This window comes from Urocampus carinirostris, chromosome 15 (assembly GCF_059441175.1).
Source record: "Urocampus carinirostris isolate Australia breed hairy pipefish chromosome 15, RoL_Ucar_1.0, whole genome shotgun sequence".
In the NCBI taxonomy this organism is placed as follows: Eukaryota; Metazoa; Chordata; class Actinopteri; order Syngnathiformes; family Syngnathidae; genus Urocampus; species Urocampus carinirostris.
The window spans coordinates 1,978,048-2,000,752 of record NC_142363.1 but is presented as its reverse complement, the minus strand read 5'-3'; the positions used below and the strand labels follow the sequence as shown (position 1 = coordinate 2,000,752).

General features: G+C 39.0%; 1 protein-coding gene and 1 pseudogene across 5 annotated transcripts in view; one reads left to right on the top strand and one right to left on the bottom strand.

Moving 5' to 3' along the window:
• The window catches only part of myt1lb (myelin transcription factor 1-like, b), a 249,930-nt gene that overhangs the window by 154,413 nt on the left and 72,812 nt on the right, over positions 1-22,705 (bottom strand). For all 5 annotated transcript variants that reach the window (XM_088353855.1, XM_088353850.1, XM_088353854.1 and 2 more), the window contains 3 exons: positions 18,771-18,880; positions 11,910-11,955; positions 7,483-7,516 (listed from right to left, as the gene is read on the bottom strand). In XM_088353855.1, the coding sequence (XP_088209981.1) occupies positions 7,483-7,516; positions 11,910-11,955 (80 nt within the window). In that variant the 5' untranslated portion in view covers positions 18,771-18,880. The remainder of the gene's footprint in view (positions 1-7,482; positions 7,517-11,909; positions 11,956-18,770; positions 18,881-22,705) is intronic.
• Positions 840-980, top strand: LOC148351307 (U2 spliceosomal RNA; annotated as a pseudogene).

The window sequence follows — 22,705 nt, the reverse complement described above, 5'->3', positions numbered from 1 at the left end:
TTTAGACCAGTGGAATATATGCGCCAAGGAAGACTGCAACTTCACTAAAACTGGCCGCATGCGAAAGGCAACTTTTTCGCAAGTCTGCCAGTGGATCCTGACAGCGTGGGGCTGCATCAAAAAATCCATCGTCACCTACGGGTTCCGAAAAGCCGGTGTTTTGCCAAGAAATGCATCCCTGCCGAGAATTGCATCCCCTGTGGCTGGAGCGCGCACACGTCACTCCCGCTACTACAACCACTTTTACTTCGTTTTATCTCACTTTTAAATCACTTTTCGGGAATGTAATGGCGAACATATATCCAAGACAGCTTCGTCTTGCATTTGTTGGGAATGTAATACAACTTAAACCATTCTGTCTTGTATTTGTTGTGAATGTAATCGAACAGTAATGCACACCGTATATAAACTACTTTTGAGCAGGTAACGTGTTTATTTTGCCCTTTTCGACTCAAATCGCTCTTATTTCAACTGTTATGCACTCTACCATAAAGCTTATTATGCTGAAACGAACTGTCAAATCATCAACAGATATAAAAGATAGATAAAACGAGGTACGTAAAAGTGGTTGTAGTAGCGGGAGTGACGTGTGCGCGCACAATTCTCGGCAGGGATGCATTTCTCGGCATAACAACGGCGGACAATAGTGGATATATATTTTTCCCACCCTTACCTTTGGAAATATATACTTTTTTCTTTGGATTACTTTCAACGGGACCCGGACTCTGCCAGTCTGCATCACACCTTAAGTACCGGTATCTTTCTCCGTTAATTTTGCCAGCTGTAGTTCTTGGACTGTGTACTTTAATGAAGGACATTAGCTTGGCCTTTGATGCTAGGTCCTTAGCTTGGCCTTTTGGCCGAGTGGCCCTTTGCCATGATCTTTGATTTTTGCAATCCGGAGATGGAATAAGAGCTTGTTCTGTCCACTCCACGCATCGGCCCGGTATTGCAGTACCTCCGGGAGCGGTGCATTCGCAATGATGGCAGCAAGGCTTTAGGGCTAGGACTTTAGCTTGGCCTTTTGGCTGAGAGTAAGTGTCCCGGCTCCTAGGCTTTGTAGCGTATTATGAACTGACCGATAACGGATAATGGATAATGAATAACGAAGATAGATCAATAACCCTTAAAACCCCCCCCCACATTCAGTTTCAATCGCGGGACTTAAAGTCGGGTCTGGGTTAATTTTGTGTTTGTGTTACATTTGTTTAATGTGGGCGCATGCAGCTTGTATACAGGTGCGGCTTGTGTAAGTACAAAATCGGTTTTCTTCTTAAAATGTGGTGGGTGCGGCTTATAATCAGGTGCGCTCAATAGTCCGGAATTTACGGTAAAGGAGTTTTTGTGTGTGTGTGTGTGTGTGTGTGTGTGTGTGTGAGACACCTTGACAGTAAACTGTAGTTGAAAATGTGCCCTATATATACTGAAAGGTACCATAACTTGTCTCATTATTTGTTTGCCTTCTCCTGCACCACAACTGGCCTATTTAACAAACGTTTGGAAGGACATGGAGAAAATTTGCATGGACTGCCAGCCATACGTTCAAGAGCCCTGTTATGGACTGATCTAAATGAAAATAGCAAAAGTTATACCAATATACAAAAATGGAAACAAGCACATTTTTACAAACTGTAGACCGGTATCTCTGCTTCCTTAGTTCTCTAAAATACTAGAGAGACTTTACAATAATAGACTAGAACAATTTGTAGATAAAAATAAATTGATTAATGAAAGTCAATATGGTTTTAGAGCAAACAGATCAGCAACAATGACTATTATTGATGCAGTAGAAGAAATCACCCATGGCATAAAAAAAAGAGATACGCGGTCGGGGTATTTATTGACTTAAAAAAAGCATTTGATACCATTAATCATAATATACTGTTAGAAAACTGGAAAGATGTGGCGTCAGGGGGTTTGGCTTTGCAATGGATTCAAAGCTATTTGACAGGGAGGAAGCAATATGTAAAAATGGGAGAGTTGTCATCTGAATACTTGTTGTGGAGTACCACAGGGTTCTATCCAGGGTCCAAAGTTATTTAATTTATATATTAACGATATCTTTAATGTTTCAAAACTATTGAAAATAGTAATATTTGCAGACAACATTTTCTATTCAAATGATAACTATATTGCTTTGGTAACCTGTATTAAACGTGAATTAACTGACCTAAAATTATGGATGGATATAAATAAATGATCTTTAAATTTAAATAAAACCAAAGTAATATTATTTGGTATTCGCAAGGCAAATCAAGATTTAGAAGTAAAAACGGATGGTGCTGCAATAGAAGCTGTATCAGAAATTTTTTAGGGGTTATAATAGACAATAAATCAAGCTGGAAAACACATCAGACACATACAAACTAAAGTATCTAAAAGCATTTCAATAATTAATAAAGACAAATTCATTTTAAACCATAATGCATTGTATTTATTATATTGTTCTCTAGTTCTGCCATACTTAACATATTGTGCAGAGTCTGGGGCAATAATTACAAAAGTTCACTACAGCCCCTTTTTATCCTCCAAAAACGTGCAATTAGAACAATACACAGGGCACGATATGGAGATCATACTAATATTTTATTCCTGCAGTCCAAATTATTAATATTAGATGAAAATTTGTCAATGCAAACTGCTATTAAAGGTCAACAAAACATAGTGCATAATAATAATAATAATAATAAATTATCTCATCTCATCAGCTGCACCGCTTATCCTCAGTCGCGGGGGTGCTGGAGCCCATCCCAGCAATCATCGGGCAGTGGCCAGGGGACACCCTGAACTGGTTGCCAGCCAATCGCAGGGCACACAGGGACAGACAACTCGCTTGCTCATTCACACCTAGGGACAATTTGGACCGGCCAATCCACCTGAAATGCATGTCTTTGGAATGTGGGAGGAAACTGGAGTGCCCGGAGGAAACCCACGCAAGCACGGGGAGAACATACAAACTCCGCACAGTAAGTCCGGTAGCTGGATTTGAACCTACAAAGGAGGTTCCCAAGACCTAAGAACTGTGCCGCACACGCGCTAACCACTGCGCCGCCGTGCTGCCCATAATAATAATAATAATAATTATTATTATTATTCATTATTCAATTATTCATAGTTAAATTATTCATTCGAAAAGAAGGAAATCATAACTTAAGGGGCTGTAGTGAATTCATGATCCCAAAGGTGAGAGCCACCAGGAGAGGTATGTGTGTGTCTGTGTGTGGAGTCAAGCTCTGGAACGGTTTGCAAGACAAGATCAAACGATGTCCATCTATTCACTTGTTCAAATTTAAATACAAAAAAATATTCCTGGCGGAATACTGGGATGAATAAAAATCGGGTATGACTGATACGAGTGCATCTATAACTATGATTATCTTTGTGTTATTGTTGCTGTTGTTGTACCTTAACTGTTATTATTAATAGTATTATAATTGTTGTTATATAATTGGTGTATTTGATAGGAAGATGAAGGGGTAGGGATTTAAGCATTTGCTTCTGAATACCCCTTTTTGAACATATTATGTAATATTATCTTGTTGTTGAGTTATTGTTTTTGTTCTGTTTTTATTTTAATGTTCGAATAAAGTTTTCATTCATTCATCTCGCTCCTGTTGTATGTGTAATACAGGTAAGGGAAAGCAGCTTTTCTCAATGGTGAAACAAAGGAGAACCAGACAGAGGTTATACTGAATGTGTGTGTGCGTGTGCAAGCCTTTGCAAGCCTGCATGGGTGTGTATGGGTGTTAGAGGGGACACCATGCAGATTAGGCTTTCGCTGACACGTTCATCACATGCCACGATTATGTTAAATAATTAAAATGTTTCATTAACTTGATTCTTTCCTGTTCAACCGAGTTTCTACCCTGACACCAGCAATTAAAGCTGGGTTGGAGTCTACATGACTGCCTCACCAGTTTGCTTTGTGGCTGAGGAACGGCCTGAGCCTTTTGTAACGAAGCACAAATCTGACAGGGGGAATTTACAGGTTTCGGCTTAATCCTCCATACTAACAGTGGCTGTTCTCAAATCTAATGCTCCAGGCTACAAAAATAAATTCACACATTTTTCGGACTATAGGTCACACCTGAAAACCTCAAACCGGCCTGGAATTTTAGTGTGCTTTATAACCCGGTGCGCCTTTTATGCCGAAGATATGTTCTGGTTCACTATACAATCCAACAAATTATTGGCATTACGTTTTGAACTTGTAGAGTAATGAAACACCATGTGTTTTGATGCTGTTTATTCTTTGAAAATGTTAGGTACTAAGAACAATAACAACCAAACAACCTTAACATTTTTAAATTCAAGTGTAAAATTTTACATTTAATATTAATATTGACTGAATCTCATTTAATCACACATGGTCTTAATGCTTTGTAATGTTTCTTTTTTTGCCACTGAGCCAGTCAAAATTGTGTTTCAAAGCAGACGTTCATGAGAGGGATCTTGGTCTTTGTTCGTGTGTGATAGTCAGAGAGCTTTAATCGCTCAAACAGCCAACATCTAACAGCACAAAAATATCTTCTCAAATCTTGGTCTCTTTTCCAAATCAGGGGAATTCTTTTCCCTGCATTAACACTTTAATTAGCAAAAGCTGTCCCAGTTACATAAGATTGCTCGTTTTGTCTTTTGAAATTGGATTAGCAAAGGAAAAACCATTTCTATCCAAAAAGGGGTGCGAGCATTGGATTGCAGCGGTCATAGGGAATTTATCTTCCCAGTACATCTATTAGAGGCTGGTACAAATGGTGTCCTTCTCCATCGAGTACATGCGCAATCCTTATTTCTACCAATAAACGTGATTAGCATTGCAGACTGTAAATATGCAAATGAACAGGAGCAGATGGAGACATGCGCTGTGATATCAGTAGCACAGCCCCCTTCCTCTCTGTGCACCCTGACTGTGAAAATCATGATAGGGTTTACTAAGATGGGGTCTCTGTTGAAACCATCTTTTTTTGTCTTTCATAAAAGAGATTCAACCATGTAATTGGCACATTCAATGGAAGAGATGCTTGTACATAAGGTCTTTACAGCCTTTTGTTAACTGCACTGCAGTCTTAAAAACAACTTCACATTCAGACGGCGTTCTGTAAGCAACCTGCTGCCCGTTCAGTATTGTCTGCTTGGCCTTTAAGTTATTTCTCATTTAGGTAAAACATGAGACCAACCCATTGCATGGATCAACATCATCCATTTTTCTGAGTTGTTAGACACAAAACGACCCAATTGCTTGGGTTGTTCTAAATAAAATGAAGTATTAATTGAAACAAAAATACAGTACAACATTTTTTTTGTACACAAATTTTCTCATACAAAAAAATAAATAATTACACAGGTTGTCTGTAAAATGTATGCAAATGTATTTAATTGCACACTATTATTTAACTCCATTGAAACTCAACAAATAGTTCTTGGTTGTAGGTGCTGTTTGTCGATGAAATTAAGAAAAAAAGAAAGAAAAAAAAAACAGTCCGTTTTCATTCGCGCCCTCATCTTGCTGTTATGTGTTGATCCAGTTCTATATAAAACATGGAGACAGAAGCTCCAGTAGAAGCAACCGTGTGTGACCCAACACTGGATGTTTCTATGGAAAGTCACACATATTCATCCTGGGAACGATCAGCTTTCTGGAGCGAGGGGCCATGGGGCCACATTATCGACTTTATAGACGCCTCAATGTTGAGATAGGCCTCCCATCGATCCCCTAAATAATTACTATCTGCAGGCAGCAAGAGTTTAAGCAAGGAATGAAGTGAGGGAGGAGAGACCGCCTTGAAATGGGAAAAGGATGGCAGGTACAGCGGATGAAGGATTGGAAGAGAGGAGAGATGCTTCACCTATACTATCTACGGATATCAGCAAAAGGCAACAAAGTAGTAATCTTCTCGGTGCAATATTATTTATTGATATAAATAGGCGCAAACCCTTATCTTTGCTGCATCCTCCCAACACATAGCCAAGGACAAATGTAATTCACACATTGGTGTGGTGAAAACAACTCCCAAAGACAAGTAGAGGACATCGGAATATACTTTGGAACTCTGTAGTGGATTAATTATTCCACTGTATGATTAACATTGAAACAATAACACTATAGAGAACACAGAGTGTGAATTGTGCATGTTAGAAAACATGCTACATGTTAATTCTGCCCTCTTTGACCAACATGTGCATGGGTACCGGGACTTTTGTGGATTTAAAGGCTGGGTGACAAACATTAATGAACTATAAACATCCTTTGGGCAAAACGCTTCGTTCTCGCAAGAGAATGTGCTGCATAATGTGGAATTTGAGAAGATAAACTGTGACAGCCCTTTTGGTCGTACATACTTTTGAATTCTAAATAATAAGGACGTCATATTGTGTTGGCTTCCAATTTTGGGGACACACAAAGATTAATAAAAAACCTTGTAAATAAAACTGATACACGTAAAATAAATTGTTTTATTTGATCTGAGTTTAAGATATTTTCTGTCCTGCTATTTTAGTAGAATTTAATTAAGCTGTGTAGGGTCACATACGGAAATACATGATGAGTAACAGGCAGTTATTATCGATCATATGTTGCCATGGCAGATGTAGACAACGGACACAATCTCCTAGTCTTTTTTAAAAAGGTAATGACATAGAAAACCTTGAATATCCAAATAAATGAAAATGTCCAGCCTTACTCCCACTCAACAAGTTTGTCTTTGAGATGTGGGCATCAAAAGGGTTGCTCTACATGGGTTACGAATTGATTAGTGGATATCACGTTTACCATTTATGAGACAAAACTGAATTATGTAGGATTTTTGTTTGGAACAAAAAAGTGACTCTATAAATACATTTTTCATATGGTTGAATTTCTTGATTTCATATTTATAACAACTGCAGTCTACTTTACTTGATTGTGCGCTTCTTGTAATGTAAAAGATGCGTAGGTGAAGATGCTACCAGCTCGGTAGCCTAGATAGTAGGGCGCCCGCTCCGAGACTGGGAGGTCGCTGGTTCAAGCCTCGGCCGAGTCATACCTAAGACTTACAACATTGGTACTCATTGCCTCCCTGCTTGGCGCTCGGCATTAAGGGTTGGAATTGGGGGGTTTGGTATCCTAATAACTCCCAACACAGCAGCTGGGTCTAAAATGGCTGCGCCCTGTTTGGCTGCGGCTGCATTGGCTCGCTACAGTTTAACTGTACGGGTCAGGTGTATCGACATTTCGTTCTGTGTGCATGGTTACAAAGAATGACAATAAAAGTAAATTATTCTATTCTATGTACGAGGCGTTAGTCTCACTGACCGAACTATATAAAACACCAATGAATGCAAAGTATACTTTTTGCTAGAACAGTTACAGAAATGATTTAGTCTCACAATAAATATGACATGAGAATGGTTATAGGTGGCATGTTCCATGTTGGTTGAGTGTGTGCGTTTTTTCTGTTTCCATACCGTCAAATAGCAGACAAGATATTGTTTAATTCAACTGACCTAAAAAGGTGCGTCAACCCTGGATCCACGGGCACTGAAAGAATGAAAAAGATTCATCAGTTAGAACAAATATATTGCATATTGTCCATTTAGTACAAGGGTGGCTAACCCGGTCCTGGAGAGCCACATGTCGTGCATGTTTTGGAGGTTTCTCTGCTCCAACACAGGTGACGGCTATTTTCAGCTTGTTAGCAAGCTTTGTGAGAGCTTGATGACGATCCAGGTGATTGGAATCACCTGTATTGGAGCAGAGAAACTCCAAACACATGCAGAATGTGTGGCTCTTCAGGTTCGGGTTGGCCACCCCTGAATTAGTACAAACACAAAATGCTCATTGTTACATTAAATAGACTTTGGATGTAAGGTAAAAAATGAACACTATCATTGGATATGTGTCATGTTGACTGTTATAAATGGTACATGGCCTGCATTTATGTAGCGCTTTTCAAGTCAATGACCTCCCAAAGCGCTTTACAATGTGCTTCACACTTACCCATTCACACACACACTCACACACCAATAGGGAGTCGGCCAGGCAAGGCTCCTACCTGCTTATTGGGGGCATTAGGGATTCTGTGTTATCTCATTAACTGCCAGACCACTTAACATAGATCATTGACGCCTCAAAAAAGAATTATTTAAATCAGCAACACAGTGCACACAGGTTAGAAATGATCTATCATAGGATTAGTATTGGAGATATGCACTTAGCATGATCTAATTTATGTATAATTAGTCTCAAAATATAACCTATGTCATCCTGAAATTCTAGTGAGGGTTGAGGCCTAAAATTATGCTTGGCTAGGCTTTGCTGTGGTATTTTTCCAGTGGCGTACAAAAGGGGTTTAGTATTGTTGACTTACATCAGTTGTGAGAGTGAACACAGCTTACTTGATCTGTTATCAGTTGAAGGACATTCTCTCATTTATCTACCGATGGAATTACAATTTTGATCGATTTCAGACAAAATGATAAAAGCAACCAACTGGATGCAAGAAAGCCAAAATCCTGCTAAAATTGTTCAGAAAACAATAAATGATTTTGAGTTTATTCGCTTTGCAAAAAAGAGCTGTTTGGAGGTTGTGCCTGAGTTGCACAAAAACCTAGTTAGTGACTATTGTAAACACAGTCAACCATCCTGACGCCCCTGCAAAAAATAATTGAATAAAACACAGATTCTGAATAAAATAATTTAAGATTTAGTACAAACTTTGAATAATTCAAAACTCTCAAATTTCAACACTCTTTTCTCCAATTCAGCAGTTATTTTCATTGTAGAATTTTAAAATGACAAATTGATCAAATTATTTTGATGTATAGTGCAGGCCTAAATTACAATTAACAAAATATATTGTAGTATATGAACAAATAACAGCCAAGTCTTAAAAGCTTTGCTTCCTTTAAGGCACAGGTGTCAAACGGGCGGCCCGCGGGCCAGATCAGGCCCGCTAAGGGATATAATCCGGCCCGCGAGACAACACTCAGAGAAGCGAAACAGAAAAACGAGCTGCAAGTTGAAATATGTCCACTTGATGTTGCCAAAGCCAGGTGCCTCGAACAAAGACACTGTACTTGTAGTTATCTCTCTTTCTCTCTCCCCCCCTCTATTCTTCCCTTTCTCTCACTCTCTCTCTCTTTCTCTTTCTCTTTCTCTCTCTCTCTCTCTCTCTCTCTCTCTCTTTTCCACCCCTTTTCTCCCACTCTCTGTTTCTGTCTCTTTCACTCTCTGTGTCTCTTTTTCTCCTTTGTTGCTCTTTGTCTCTTTCTCTCCCTGTGTCTTTTTAACTTCTTTTGCTCTAACTTCCTTTTTTCTTTTTCTCTCTTTTCTCTTTCTCTCTTCCTACCCTTCGCGCTTTCTTTTCTCTTTTCTCTCCTTCTGTCTTTCTATTTCTCTTTGGATTTCTTTCTTCCGCTCCCTTTCTTTTCCCCCACTCTCGTGACTTTTTATCTCTTTTGTTTCTCACACGCTCTCTCTCTCTCTCTCTTTTCCACCCCTTTTATCCCACTCTGTCTCTTTCACTCTCTGTGTCTCTCTTTCTCTTCCTTTGTTGCTCTTTGTCTCTTTCTCTCTCTGTGTCTTTTGAACTTCTTTTGCTCTAACTTCCTTTTTTCCTTTTCTCTCTTTTATTTTTCTCACTTCCTATCCTTCGCGCTTTCTTCAACAAATAGTTCTTGGTTGTAGGTGCTGTTTGTCGATGAAATTAAGAAAAAAAGAAAGAAAAAAAAACAGTCCGTTTTCATTCGCGCCCTCATCTTGCTGTTATGTGTTGATCCAGTTCTATATAAAACATGGAGACAGAAGCTCCAGTAGAAGCAACCGTGTGTGACCCAACACTGGATGTTTCTATGGAAAGTCACACATATTCATCCTGGGAACGATCAGCTTTCTGGACATATTTTCTCTTTGCATTTCTTTCTTCCTCTCCCTTTCTTTTCCCCCTCTCTTATGACTTTTTACCTCTTTTGTTTCTCACACTCTCTCCCTCTCTCTCTTTATCTTTCTTTGTCCCGCCCTCTCTCCTCTTCCCTCCCTCTTTCTCTTATTTCTTCATCTCTCTTTTCCTTTCTCTTGAATCTACTAGTCCGGCCCCCGACAGAATGTTTGTTCTATCGTGTGGCCCCCCAGTTAAAATGAGTTTGACACCCCTGCTTTAAGGGGACAAGAGGAGGCAAACTATTTCAACGAACGTATCACACCAAGATCTCCACAGGTATACTCCCCCCCCCCAATTTAGAGATTAATCCATTTTATATTTATTCTCCCGCCGAAAATATTTTAGAATTAATCAAGTCAAAGACAAAAAGCATTACCCACATTAGTATACTTATTCAAACATGATCTTTCCTTTGTAGACCCAGCTTTTACCTGAGAGTATGTGTAGCTCAAGTAGTGTTATTTTTTTCTGGACTACAAGGCGCATCTAAAAACAGAAAGTTTAAAGTATGCCTTATAACCTGTTGCGCCTTATATAGTGCAAACACGGTGGATACAATTGGAAATGCAAACAGTATTGTTGCGAGTGCAATAGGAATCAAACCCAGCCCGCGATGGCAAGAGCGGCAACATTTTGACCCCTTGACCACTATTGATACATAGAAAATACAAAAATACATTATGAAAGATATAGATTAGGGGTCGGCAACCCATGGCATGCGTGCCAGCAGTGGCACGCGTGTCGAGGTACGGCAAACAAACACAGACCCTGAAGACCTTTGTCACTGCTAAAAACGCCACCGCTGAAGCAATCTATCACATTGCTCACTGCATAGCAAAGAACAGAAAACCATTTACTGATGGCGAATATTATAAAGAAGCGTGTGTGTGTGTGCGTGTATGCGCGTGTGCATGTGTGCGCGCGTTTGCCTTCTGCTTTGCTGCTGTTATTTCAAGTTTTGATATTTTCTGCAACAAGATATCTTTAATGAATAATGAGTATGGTAGCTGTCCGTATAACTTTTTTTTTGGATTGTAGTTCATTGTTGATGAAGACTGGTTGATTCTGGTTAATTCTTGTGGCAAAAAGTTGAAGTCATGGATGGCTACTGGCCTTTCCACTTATTCACATTCATTTTTTTAGTTGATTGATGAACAGGAAAAGTGCAAGATAAATTAGTCAGTTATACGATTAAAATGTATATACATTTTGTATATTTGGACTGGTGTAAAACTACAGCTCTGTTGGATATTAAAAAAAATGTTGTGCAAGTCATTAATCTTGGTGTGGCACACTGATTTGAAAGGAAATTTAAAAGTGGCACTCCACACCAAAAATGTTGCTGACCCCTGATAGATCAACACAAATTCCAAATCATCATCAGATACACCAAAGAGTTGTTTCCCTCCTGATAAGGTTTTTTTGTTTATTTGAATCTTTCAGGACTATTTCATTTTCTCCAACCTCTAACATTCGTTTCTGGCACCGTGAGTAAAAAATAGTGTGATAATTATATATATATATATATATATATATATATATATATATATATATATATATATATATATATATATATATATATATATATATACAGTGCGCTATATAATCCAGTGCGGTTTATAGTCCGGAAAAAATGTAATCCGAAAACTTCTCAAACCAAAATGTTAGCCATTTTGCAATTACTTTACAAAGTCTAATAAAAATTTAAAATTAAAAAAATGTGTAACTAGAGCCATGTATTTCCCACAACTGCTTTCTGTGTTTATCTATTAATTTATTAGGCTGTTCACTACTTCATTTACACTTAATATGAACAGTTTGCGTGTTTTGGGTGGGCTGTATTAAAAGTGGTATAGACAAGGCAGGCAGTCACAAGCTGTAGGCAAGCCGAAGTGTGACAGCATGTAAGATGTCCCACGGTGTGTACAATATATATGTGCAACTGGGGGAGTGAAGGTCACCCTGAATGGCTGTGTGTATCGGAGCGGATACCTTTGGAGCGTGTGCGGTGGCGCTTATCGTCTGCATCCACCTCCATCTGCAGAGAAAGCACAAACAAGCTGTTAAGCATTGGCTGCAGACAGCATCACTAAATTATCTTTAATTTAGATCCACGTTCTTTCGGCTGCCTGGCGCTATCGTACGCTTGTCAAACATGTCCCGCATTGACGTTGTGCAAGATTCATGTGGATGACTGAATGAAATAGCTCAAATCATTTGCAGTAGAAGGTATAATAGGGCCTAAAAAACCCAAAGCAATAGGACCCAAAGCAATACCAAAGTTTCAAATTGTATTTGGTCTGGAGAGGAAGAAGGCTTTTTTCTTGCTGAATTTTTTGTAACTACCCATGCCTTATTGTTTGTCTGTTATGGTTTTTTTTGCAGAGGATCCACACAATGGATTCCTTCTCAAAGAACAATGATGGGTGGATAATACATATTTTTTTTTAAGTCAGCGAGACAAAAGCCTGGTCAAGACCAAACCTAAACATAATAATTGACATTTAAGGCCTAACCATACCATACCCAAATTTTGGGTCGGGCTCGGGCTTAATATCATACTTCTAATTTGCAGGAAAAAAAGTATTTTGGAAGGATTTTGACATGTTTCAAAATCAACATCACCTTAGGCACATGTGTTAAAGTCATGGCCTGAGTATACATACATACAAACACACACACATTATATATATATATATATATATATATATATATATATATATATATATATATATATATATATATATTTATATATCTCATCTCATTAGCTACACCGCTTATCCACAGTAGGGTCGCGGGGGGGCTGGAGCCCATCCCAGCCATCCCCGGGCAGTGGGCAGGGGACACCCTGAACTGGTTGCCAGCCAATCGCAGGGCACACAGGGACAGACAACGCATTCGCTCATTCACACCTAGGAACAATTTGGACCAGCCAATTCACCTGAAATGCATGTTTTTGGAACGTGGGAGGAAACCGGAGTGCCCGGAGGAAACCCACGCAAGCACAGGGAGAACATACAAACTCCGCACAGGAAGTCTGGAGCTGGATTTGAACCCACGACAGGTTCCCATGACATGAACTGTGCCGCATATATATATAAATATATATATATATATATATATATATATATATATATATATATATATATATATATATATATATATATATATATATATGTATATATATATATATATATATATATATATATATATATATATATATTTATATATATATATATATATATGTATATATATATATATATATATATATATATATATATATATATATATATATATATATATATATATATATATATATATATATATATATATATATTTATTTACACAAGTACAATTTCAAGAAGAGACTCAGTATAAAATCCTGTCTCCTCTGATGGCCTCTGCACTCTAATTTTTAGCCCACCTTAAATGTTCATTCGGCCCGGGTTTACACAATAACGTAAGCGCCCGTGACCCTGTTTGATGTCTCTTTTTATGAAACGTGATTTACAGAAACTACATTTAGGCCTTCGTCGAGCCCTTCAGTCTTAATGGTGTGTTTCTTTATGAATGTCCATAAATGTTTTTAAGAGAGAAAAATAAAATGATGAACGGCAGAGATACCTTGTAAATATTAGCTGGTAGACATGCATGAGATGATCTTAGTTTTTTTGTCAGGGAGGTTGAGAACATAAATATGTCCGTGGACAAATGGCGGACAATGATGAGGAACTGCCTGGTGAGCAAATTATTCCATACTTTGCTGAATACTTGCTCGAAAACTATGATGAGCGACCTTGGCTCCTCTTCTGGCAGTTGAGTTGCTGCCCAATGCTGTGCAGAAGTTGATATATTGCACAACAAAACATTGAAGTGACTTCAAGATAACAAATTGGTCACACACAACCCTGCCAGTTTGCAGTTGATCTTCAGGATATATTGTGAGTTTAAAAGTTTTGCAGGGGGTGAGAATGTTTCAAAGTTTAATAAGACAACATATTTTACTAATATTTCGCCACTACCCCTGGAGAAAATTATGCGTTGACTAACTTATTTTCATTAAATTAATACTAAATGACAAAATGATTCAAAAATGCAGGAAGCTTAAGACAACACCCAGGGTGATTCTTTTTTTTTAAATTGCAGTTCCGAAGGAAAAACAATCTGGTCAACTCCCTGTCTTGGTGCAAGATTACTCATTTAAAAAAACAGATTTTAGGACAGAAAGGTTGGACTCTCGGGGAAAAAAAATATTAAGGATTTTGGGTGACATATAGCAAAACGTTGTCCCCTCTACTTGGTAAAAAAGCTCTTGAACTCCAAAGCAACCAGTTTTGGGCTTGGAGTGCTCTCCTAGAATTCCAGCTGTGAAGATGTTCACCACTAAAAAAGTGAAAAACAAACTCTCCTTTAAAATCTAATGATCTAGAGTGAATTAAATTTTGGCCTCACAATTTTTTTGAAAATATTTAGAAATCCAGCAACATTCCAGGGCACATGTATTCTCTTGGAGTATCAAGCAATTTATCATATTCTAAAGAGACTAATGTTATGTGGCGTCCTTACAAAAATTTAGTAAGTACCAGTGTAGGGCAATATAAGGTCAATGGACACGTCCAACATTTTGAAAAATACTTAAGAAGCCTGTTAAGAAGCAATCTATGGTTTTATGAAGTTATTAACAATATTATGTTGATTGCTAAGTTGTTTTGAGAAAGAATACAGTATATTTGTGTGGCCTGCCTTTTTTCTGGGCCTTAAATTAAAACGTTTGGATATCCCTGCTTAATACTTGATGAACATTTTAGAAGATGAGCAATTTCCTTTAATATGGTGACCATATTTGAAGTGTATTGGATCTCCTTTCTTGGTTGCAAAAGGTACTTAAATCTCATTTCCTTTCTAAAAGCTGTTGCTATGTAGAGGTAAGATCAGGCTTAAAAAAATCCAGCCCGACTCGACCCGGCCCACAGATATAAAAGCCCGGACCAGCCCGAGCCTGACCGATCAACCTAATTTGAGGGACCGAGCCTGAAGAAACTTTAATTTTGACATTTTGTTTGTGAGGAGGAAGGGTGATTTTGGCTGTCTCTGAAAACAACTGCCCTTCCCACTCCCTTATCGCACGCCTGCCTTCTGAGTCCGAAAGTGCCGCTGAACAGCGAACCACAGAGCGGCAACACATTTTATGTGTAAAGGGAAGGGTTATTTTGGCCGTGTCCGACAAGAACCTCCCCTCCTCTCCCCGTTGCGCGCCTGGCTTCTGTAAATTATAGTACCGCCGAACAGCGTATGCGCTGAACACAGACTGCGCCGATCAGCAAGACGCGGATTTTCAACAAATAACAAGAAACATACTGTAGAACATATGACAAGTGGATAATTTAAAATAGAAAAACCTTCAAGAAATAGAAGCCCGGCTCAGCCTGACTTAATGATTGACATTTTTTTCCCGAACCTATCCCAAAATTTGGTCGGGGTTTGGGCCCCGGCCTATGATCTTACCTCTAATCCAATGATATATAACTCATTCATTAGCATAATTTCTCTATGATTGTACATGGATGTAACTCAACTTCTTGTGCATTGTCATGATTACTGATGTGAATCACCTGTGCCCTCTCCTTTGGCGCTAACTGCCCTGGATTCTGATTGGCTCCCTGTCCCTATTTAAACCCACTCCTTTTTGCCACCGGTTGTCAGTCTGTCTGTGTACCTCAGTTTACACTAGGCATGCTTTTTTTTTACCCTGAAACCAACCTGTTTTTTGCTCCTGTCTGTCCCCTGGCTTGGACCCATTTTTGATCCTGAACACGTCTACTCTGCCCTCCCGGCTTTCCACCTTTTTTGTCCTTGACCACGTCTACTCTCCTTTCCTGGCTTACGACTTGCTTCCGACCCCGGCCATTTTTTGCTCTCCTGTCCCGGCTACTGACCCGTTTTTCGGATCCTGACACCACCATCGCTCACCACTGAAGTCCCACTTCCACGTTCAGAGTGACCTGATTCCCATGCCCAGCGATCACCGGATCGTGGGGGCAACCCTTTGATTTCTTCCAATAAAACTGTGAGAAACGTAACGCAAGTGGGTCCGGTCTCTGTTCTGGTATGAAAAGACCGAAATGTTAGTCATAAATGCCGTGACTTGTTCTCAAAAACTGCTCTGAACATTAAAAAATGTTATATCACTCAGAGGTACTCAGTCAAAAATGTAGGTGTCATAATTGACCCCAATCTTTACTTTCAAACACACGTTAAAAATATTACTAGAAAATCTTTTTTCCATCTTTGCAACATTGCTAAAATTCGCCCTATGCGATCTCAGTCGCATGCAGAGATTATAATTCATGCGTTTGTTACTTCCCGTCTTGATTACTGTTATGCCCTTCTCTCCTGTCTCCCGAAGTCCAAAATCAAGAGCCTTCAGCTGGTACAAAATGCTACAGCGAGGCTTTTCACTAAAGTTTGATCACATTATCCCGATTTTAGCTAAACTGCATTGACTCCATGTTAGCCTAAGATGTGATTTTCAGTTTCTGTTGGCATTTTAACAAAATCATGTATGGACTTGATCCCTCATATCTTCCAGATTTAATTTCCCCCTATGTTCCGGTTCGGAACCTTCGCTCTGAATATGCTTGTCTACTAGTGATCCCAAGAGCCTCGAAGAGAACCGCAGGTTTGAGAGTGTTCTCCATTTGGGCCCCGGTGCTGTGGAATGCTTATCCCCCTGATATTCGATCTGCAACCTCAGTGGAACTGTTTAAATCTAGGCCTACAACACACTTGTATTCTATCGCATGTTTCATGTTGACAACATCAGTGTATTATATTTTATTGCAACACCCATTGCAGTGTGGTCATCCTGGGAGGGGGATTACCTAATGTGCGGTTCCTTCTCATGGTTTCTTCATTTTCCTCATCTTGAGGATTTTGAGTTTTTCCTTGCCCTCGTGTAGGTTTTAGATCAAGGGAAGGTGGAATAATAGTCTGTGATTTGAAATAATCTGTGGTCTGTGCAGCCCTTTGAGACTCCTTGTGATTAAGGGTTATACAAATGAAATGAAATGATCTGCATTTATATAGATAGATAGATGGATAGATAGATAGATAGATAGATAGATAGATAGATAGATAGATAGATAGATAGATAGATAGATAGATAGATAGATAGATAGATAGATAGATAGATAGATAGATAGATAGATAGATAGATAGATAGATAGATAGATAGATAGATAGATAGATAGATAGATAGATAGATAGATAGATAGATAGATAGATAGATCGATAGATAGATAGATAGATACTTTGTTCATCCCCGAAGGGAAATTCACATTTCCAGCAGCATCCCTGAGCTGAGAACAATCGAGAACAATCGAAAATAACACGGGAGCTGCTGGAGTGGCTGCCATTAGATAGTCTACCCCGTTGTTTATTAACAGATTAACATGATGCCCTAGGGGTGCTTGTAGCGGAGTGGGTGACGTCACACGCCAGTCCAAAAGTTCGACATCCCTGCGACAGATGGAAATATTTTCTTTGTGTCCAGGGATACACCACCTCGTGTTAGCAAGTCCGCCTCCTCCTCTCCGATTCCCCCAGGCTTTTGTGTCTCTGTATAGTGGCGCTGAAGCCGGATTGCTCCGGGTAGCTACACGTTAGCGTCCGGAATGAGCCACGGCAAAACACAGCAACTACGCTTTTCAAGTCAATGACTTCCCAAAGCGCTTTACAGTGTGCTTCACATTTCCCAATAGCGGCCTTGTATTGCAGCCATGTAAGACGCTAACCTGCTTATTACATGGCAAAATAAACATGACTTGACTAAATGTAAATGTAATGTAATGTTCTTTGTTCCTTTATATCTTTGTTTCATTATCATCACTGTAAAATGTGGAACTGGAGTTGTCCAATTTCGCTGTTACAATATATCCCATGTTGTAACAATGACAATAAAGGCATATTATATTCTATTCTATTCTATTCTATTCTAAATGGTCTGCATTTATATAGTGCTTTTCAAGTCAATGAAGACGTCCCAAAGCACTTTACAATGTGCTTTACACTTTCCCTTTTACACACTAACTAACCGATAGCAGCATGCAAAGCAACTACCTGGTCATTGGGGGCATTAGGGATTTAGTGTCTTGCCAAAGGACACTTCGACATATAACACAGGGGATCAGGGGCAGACAGGATAGACACAGGGGACTCGAGCCTGCGACGTCTTGATCCCAAGCCGAGCGCTTTACCTCCTGAGCCAATGCCGGCCCCACTTGACATGTTAACAATCCCCAACTGAGTTAAAAGAGAACTTATAATGTATTTTCCACTGCACCTATGTACTTTTATATTACATTTAGCAAAGCTGTTAGGGCAGAACACATTAGGTAGGAAAAATGAGGGTAGAGGGGGATGCTGGAGAATGGTGATGAAATGCTTGTCCACGTGGTTTTGACACAAATATAGATGATGTCCTTAAGGTTATCATACAGTGATTAGACAATTCATGTACATTTGTATGCATTATGTAATTGTCAGAATAGGTTAAAGAGAAAATAATTCTCTTGATAACATCACAAAAATTCATATATAGCCCTCAGTTGCAGTGAATAAATCCATTGCCTGCTAGTCCAAATAATCAGGGTTTCCAGAAGTCATTTGTTTACTCCTCGAGATGCTACCACCCAAAACATTTTTGGCTGTGCTGCATGCATTGCCGGCCATAATAGATCAGGTCAACAAGAAATCCGTTGAGCTATTCTTTCGTTGGACTGACAATAAGTGAAACTGTGTCCAAGCACATTTGCATTTTGTATTTTTACAGTATGTAATTGGGCTGTACTCAACCTGCAATGGTTTGGTGTTGAGACAGTTCTTCCAGACCTCTGCTACCACTGTCAGCCACTGCCAGTTACTTGGAAAGGAAATGCTCACCACATCTCCTCCGGGCTCATTTTCTGCATTGAAGGAAGAAGAGGGAAAGCATACATCATTAAAATCCTTTTCACAACAATTGTATTCACATGAGGCAGCTGATATTTCTTCCTCTCTTCTGACTCCAGCTCATGAATAATCATATAGCTTCAGCTTTGCGGCATGCGTCAGAGCCAATGCAGATTTCCACCACAGCCGCTTGTCATGTGCTATGGGCTTCGGCAACATGGGGTAATTAGCTAGATCTATCATCTTCCGCAGGAAGTGGGGGACAAATATAGCTAATGATCCGTTCCCGCATCCATGATTCCTCCACTTGGCTCTCCATCCTTTGCAAAATTACAGAACAAAAGGAAATGGGGAGGGGAAGGTAGGACGAGAAGTCCCTCTCTGTCAAAAAGGTCAAATTAAATACCAAGAAATTAAGATAGAGGTAGGAATGCCTACAGAGGTGTTTATCAAACACCGCCTGTCTGCCTTGTTGCCTCTGATGCTACTAGTTGAAAGTATCTATTGAAGGAAAGCAAATGTTGCACTGACAAACAAATTACAGCCATGTTTGGAAGCTGCAGTCTGACATTTTACACACACACACACACACACACACACCAAAATACACACTCGAAATTACATGTTGGGCAAAATCATCTTTTAAGAAATACTTGACCATGTTTTGTTTGGTATTCATAAGAGCTGAAATCAAAAGCCTAGTCCAATGATCTAAAATAGATGGTCCTAGCACTCTTACAGTTTATTGAGAATAATTCAGTTTTAATTTTGGAGGATATTTTGTGTGCTTTTTTTCAAAAAAAATTATGGCATTGGTAAAATTTGTGAAATAGAAGGCTACAACCACATTTTTCATCGTTAAAGTTATTCAGGTGAAGGTCGGGGAATGAGATCTTAATATATATATATATATTTTTTTTTTTACAAATGTATTTACATAACGCGACCCTACTGAGGATAAGCGGTGCAGATAATGAATGAATGAATGTCTTTACATTTAAAATTTAAGTATTTGCCCTATACTCTTGTCATAATATTAATGATGAATGATGACACTCACCAGACATAACCCACAATCTACATTAGAATCCCTTTATTACACCTGTATCATGATTTGCTATTGAATATGCCAAGCGTGTTTAGTCTACAAAATTCCTTATGTTCCTGTCACCAAATTGCACGCTGAAATTTACTTGAATGCAAAGTTGTGTGATGTAGGGCTCGCCGTTTTACAAATAAATGTACAAAATTCCTACAAACAAGCAAAATGTATAAAGGATTTTAAATAGAAGTTCTGCGTACGCATTGATCTCTTAATAATAATAATTTCCTTTGTATTGTCATTCTTTGTAACAATGTACACAGAACGAAATGTCGATACACCAGACCCGTTGTAGCGAGTCGATGCAGCCGCAGCCAACAGAGGGCACCGCCATTATACCAATTAGGTATGACTCGGCCGAGGCGCGAACCAGCGACCTCCCAGTCTCAAAGCGGGCACACTACCATCTAGGCTACTGTCTTTACCACTCAAAAATATTTTTGCATCAATTGATTGGGCCGGCAACTAATACAAATCTATCTATCTATCTACCTTGGTCATATCCCTCGAGAGGGGTGACCGACAGCAAGACAAACACATATACAAAAACAAAGAATATAAAAAAGGAAAAAGTAACATAAAACACAAACAAAACACACACAAAATATCAATACAAATAAAATATATTAAGTATAATGCTTTATCTTGTTAAAGTTTTTTGTGTATGTTGTTTTTGTGCGGTACCCAAACAAAAATAAAAAAAAAAAACAAGCCAAAATGCTTAAAATTATAAATAAACACTAAACACTGTCCTCAATGCATAATAAATACAAAAAAACAAGACAATAGTTTTATAGTTAGGGACCTCTTAATTGCATCATGACACCATTTGGTCTGAATGAGAATGTGTGTCGATTTTGCAATATGACCTACCGTAAATTCCGGACTATAAGCCGCTACTTTTTTCACAAATTTTCAGCCCTGCGGCTTATTCAGTGAAGCGGCTAATTTGTGGAATTTTTCTAACGGCCACCAGCGGCGCAGGAATTTAAAAAGTAAGATTAAGACCAGTTGAATATGTGCACCAAGAAAGACTGCAATCTCTAAGTTGTAGCATATATTTTCTGTGAAGTTAAGGTACGTTCCGATACTGAGGAAGATGCCCTCGATGGCTATAGTTGTAAGAAAGGAGTTCAAAACGATTAACCGTGAATTCTACATTTATGGGGTGCCTTCTTTTCACAGGTATGTTTGAAACATTGCGAGCGTGATCCTACTAGCGTGTTGGTACCTTTCAAAGGCACGGTTTGGGATGAAAGTTATATTATTATTATTATTAAAGCTTTGAAAACTCTCTCGGTGTACCGTCCTTCTTCGTAAATATGTGTAACCATGTATAATATGTTTTTGCAACTGTATATTTTTGTAATGTATTTATTTTAGAGATTTATTCTGTTATGTGTTCTACGAGCGAATCAAAAATAAGGGGCGGAGAAAACGCGGCCTGATGGGAAATGTGGTAAAGCTGAGTTACCGGTAGATTCAAGTCAAGTCAAGTCATTTTTATTTGTATAGCCCTAAATCGCAAAGAGTCTCAAAGGGCTTCACAGATTATTACACTATATTACGCAGACTATTTTTCAGCCGACGAGAAGAGTAGGTTATTCATATGCTATGGAGTAGAAGTGAGTTTGTCTGTTGTTGCAGCGGACAATAGTGGATATATATTTGTCCCACCCTTAACTTTGGAAATATACATTTTGTTTCCTTGGATTACTTTCAACGGGACCCCGACTTTAGAAGTCTGCATCATACCTTAACTACGGGTATCATTTTTCTTTATGTGATGTCAACTGTGATTCTGGATTTGTGTATTATCTATAAAATTACAATTGTTGGACTTACAGCGACGCCCGGGTTAAACTTGTGACTGTGTTGCAAGTTTACTATGGGCGCCCGCGGTTAATACATGGGTGCGACTTGTATAAGTAGAAAAGTGCCAAATCACTCAAAAAGTGGTTAGTGCGGTTTATAGTCAGATGCTCTTTATAGTAGAGCATAGTCAAGAATTTACGAATTTACGGTATTTTGGACTTATGAATTTGGATTATATTGTTTTCCTAAGAAAAAAAATGGCCAGGTTTGGTCAAATCTTGGGAATTGGATGTGTACATCACTACTTTGAAGATTATAAAACAGAAACAAGTCTATTTGTTTTTTTGTTTAGTTACGGGTTTGGTGTCCACTGTACTGTAGTCCAAAAGTTTTCATCTGTGGCTTGTATATGTTTCTAGCACTCTTTTCTTCTCTTGCCTTCTCACACGACACAGGCATCCTGGCCTCTTGGTCATTATAATCAGGGTGTAAGTGTTGGCTCTGTCCTCTGATGAAGGTCTTCATGTGGGGGCTGATGACAAACCACAGCTCTCTGACTCTTAATCAGGACACATCCCACATTCCCCTGGTGCTATATGTGCATGTGTGAAAAAGAAAAGTGTGTGTGTGTTTTGGGGTACGGACATGAGAATCATGATTGAAAGAAAGACAATGGAACTATGTACAATACAACCTGCCAGGGCTTGTGTACAATATACGGATGGTGTTCTGCTTATGTGGTTTAGGCGGCTTCTGCGCTAATTCCAGCTCCAAGGACAGTGACAGCCTCAGTACAGCGAGGGAATAATAGACCTCCAACTGCATTGGCGACACACCCACAGAGGAGACACATGTGCCCACACACAATCACGAACAGACATCTGTATTGAACATACACGTTCACAAAGCCATTCACATCCAG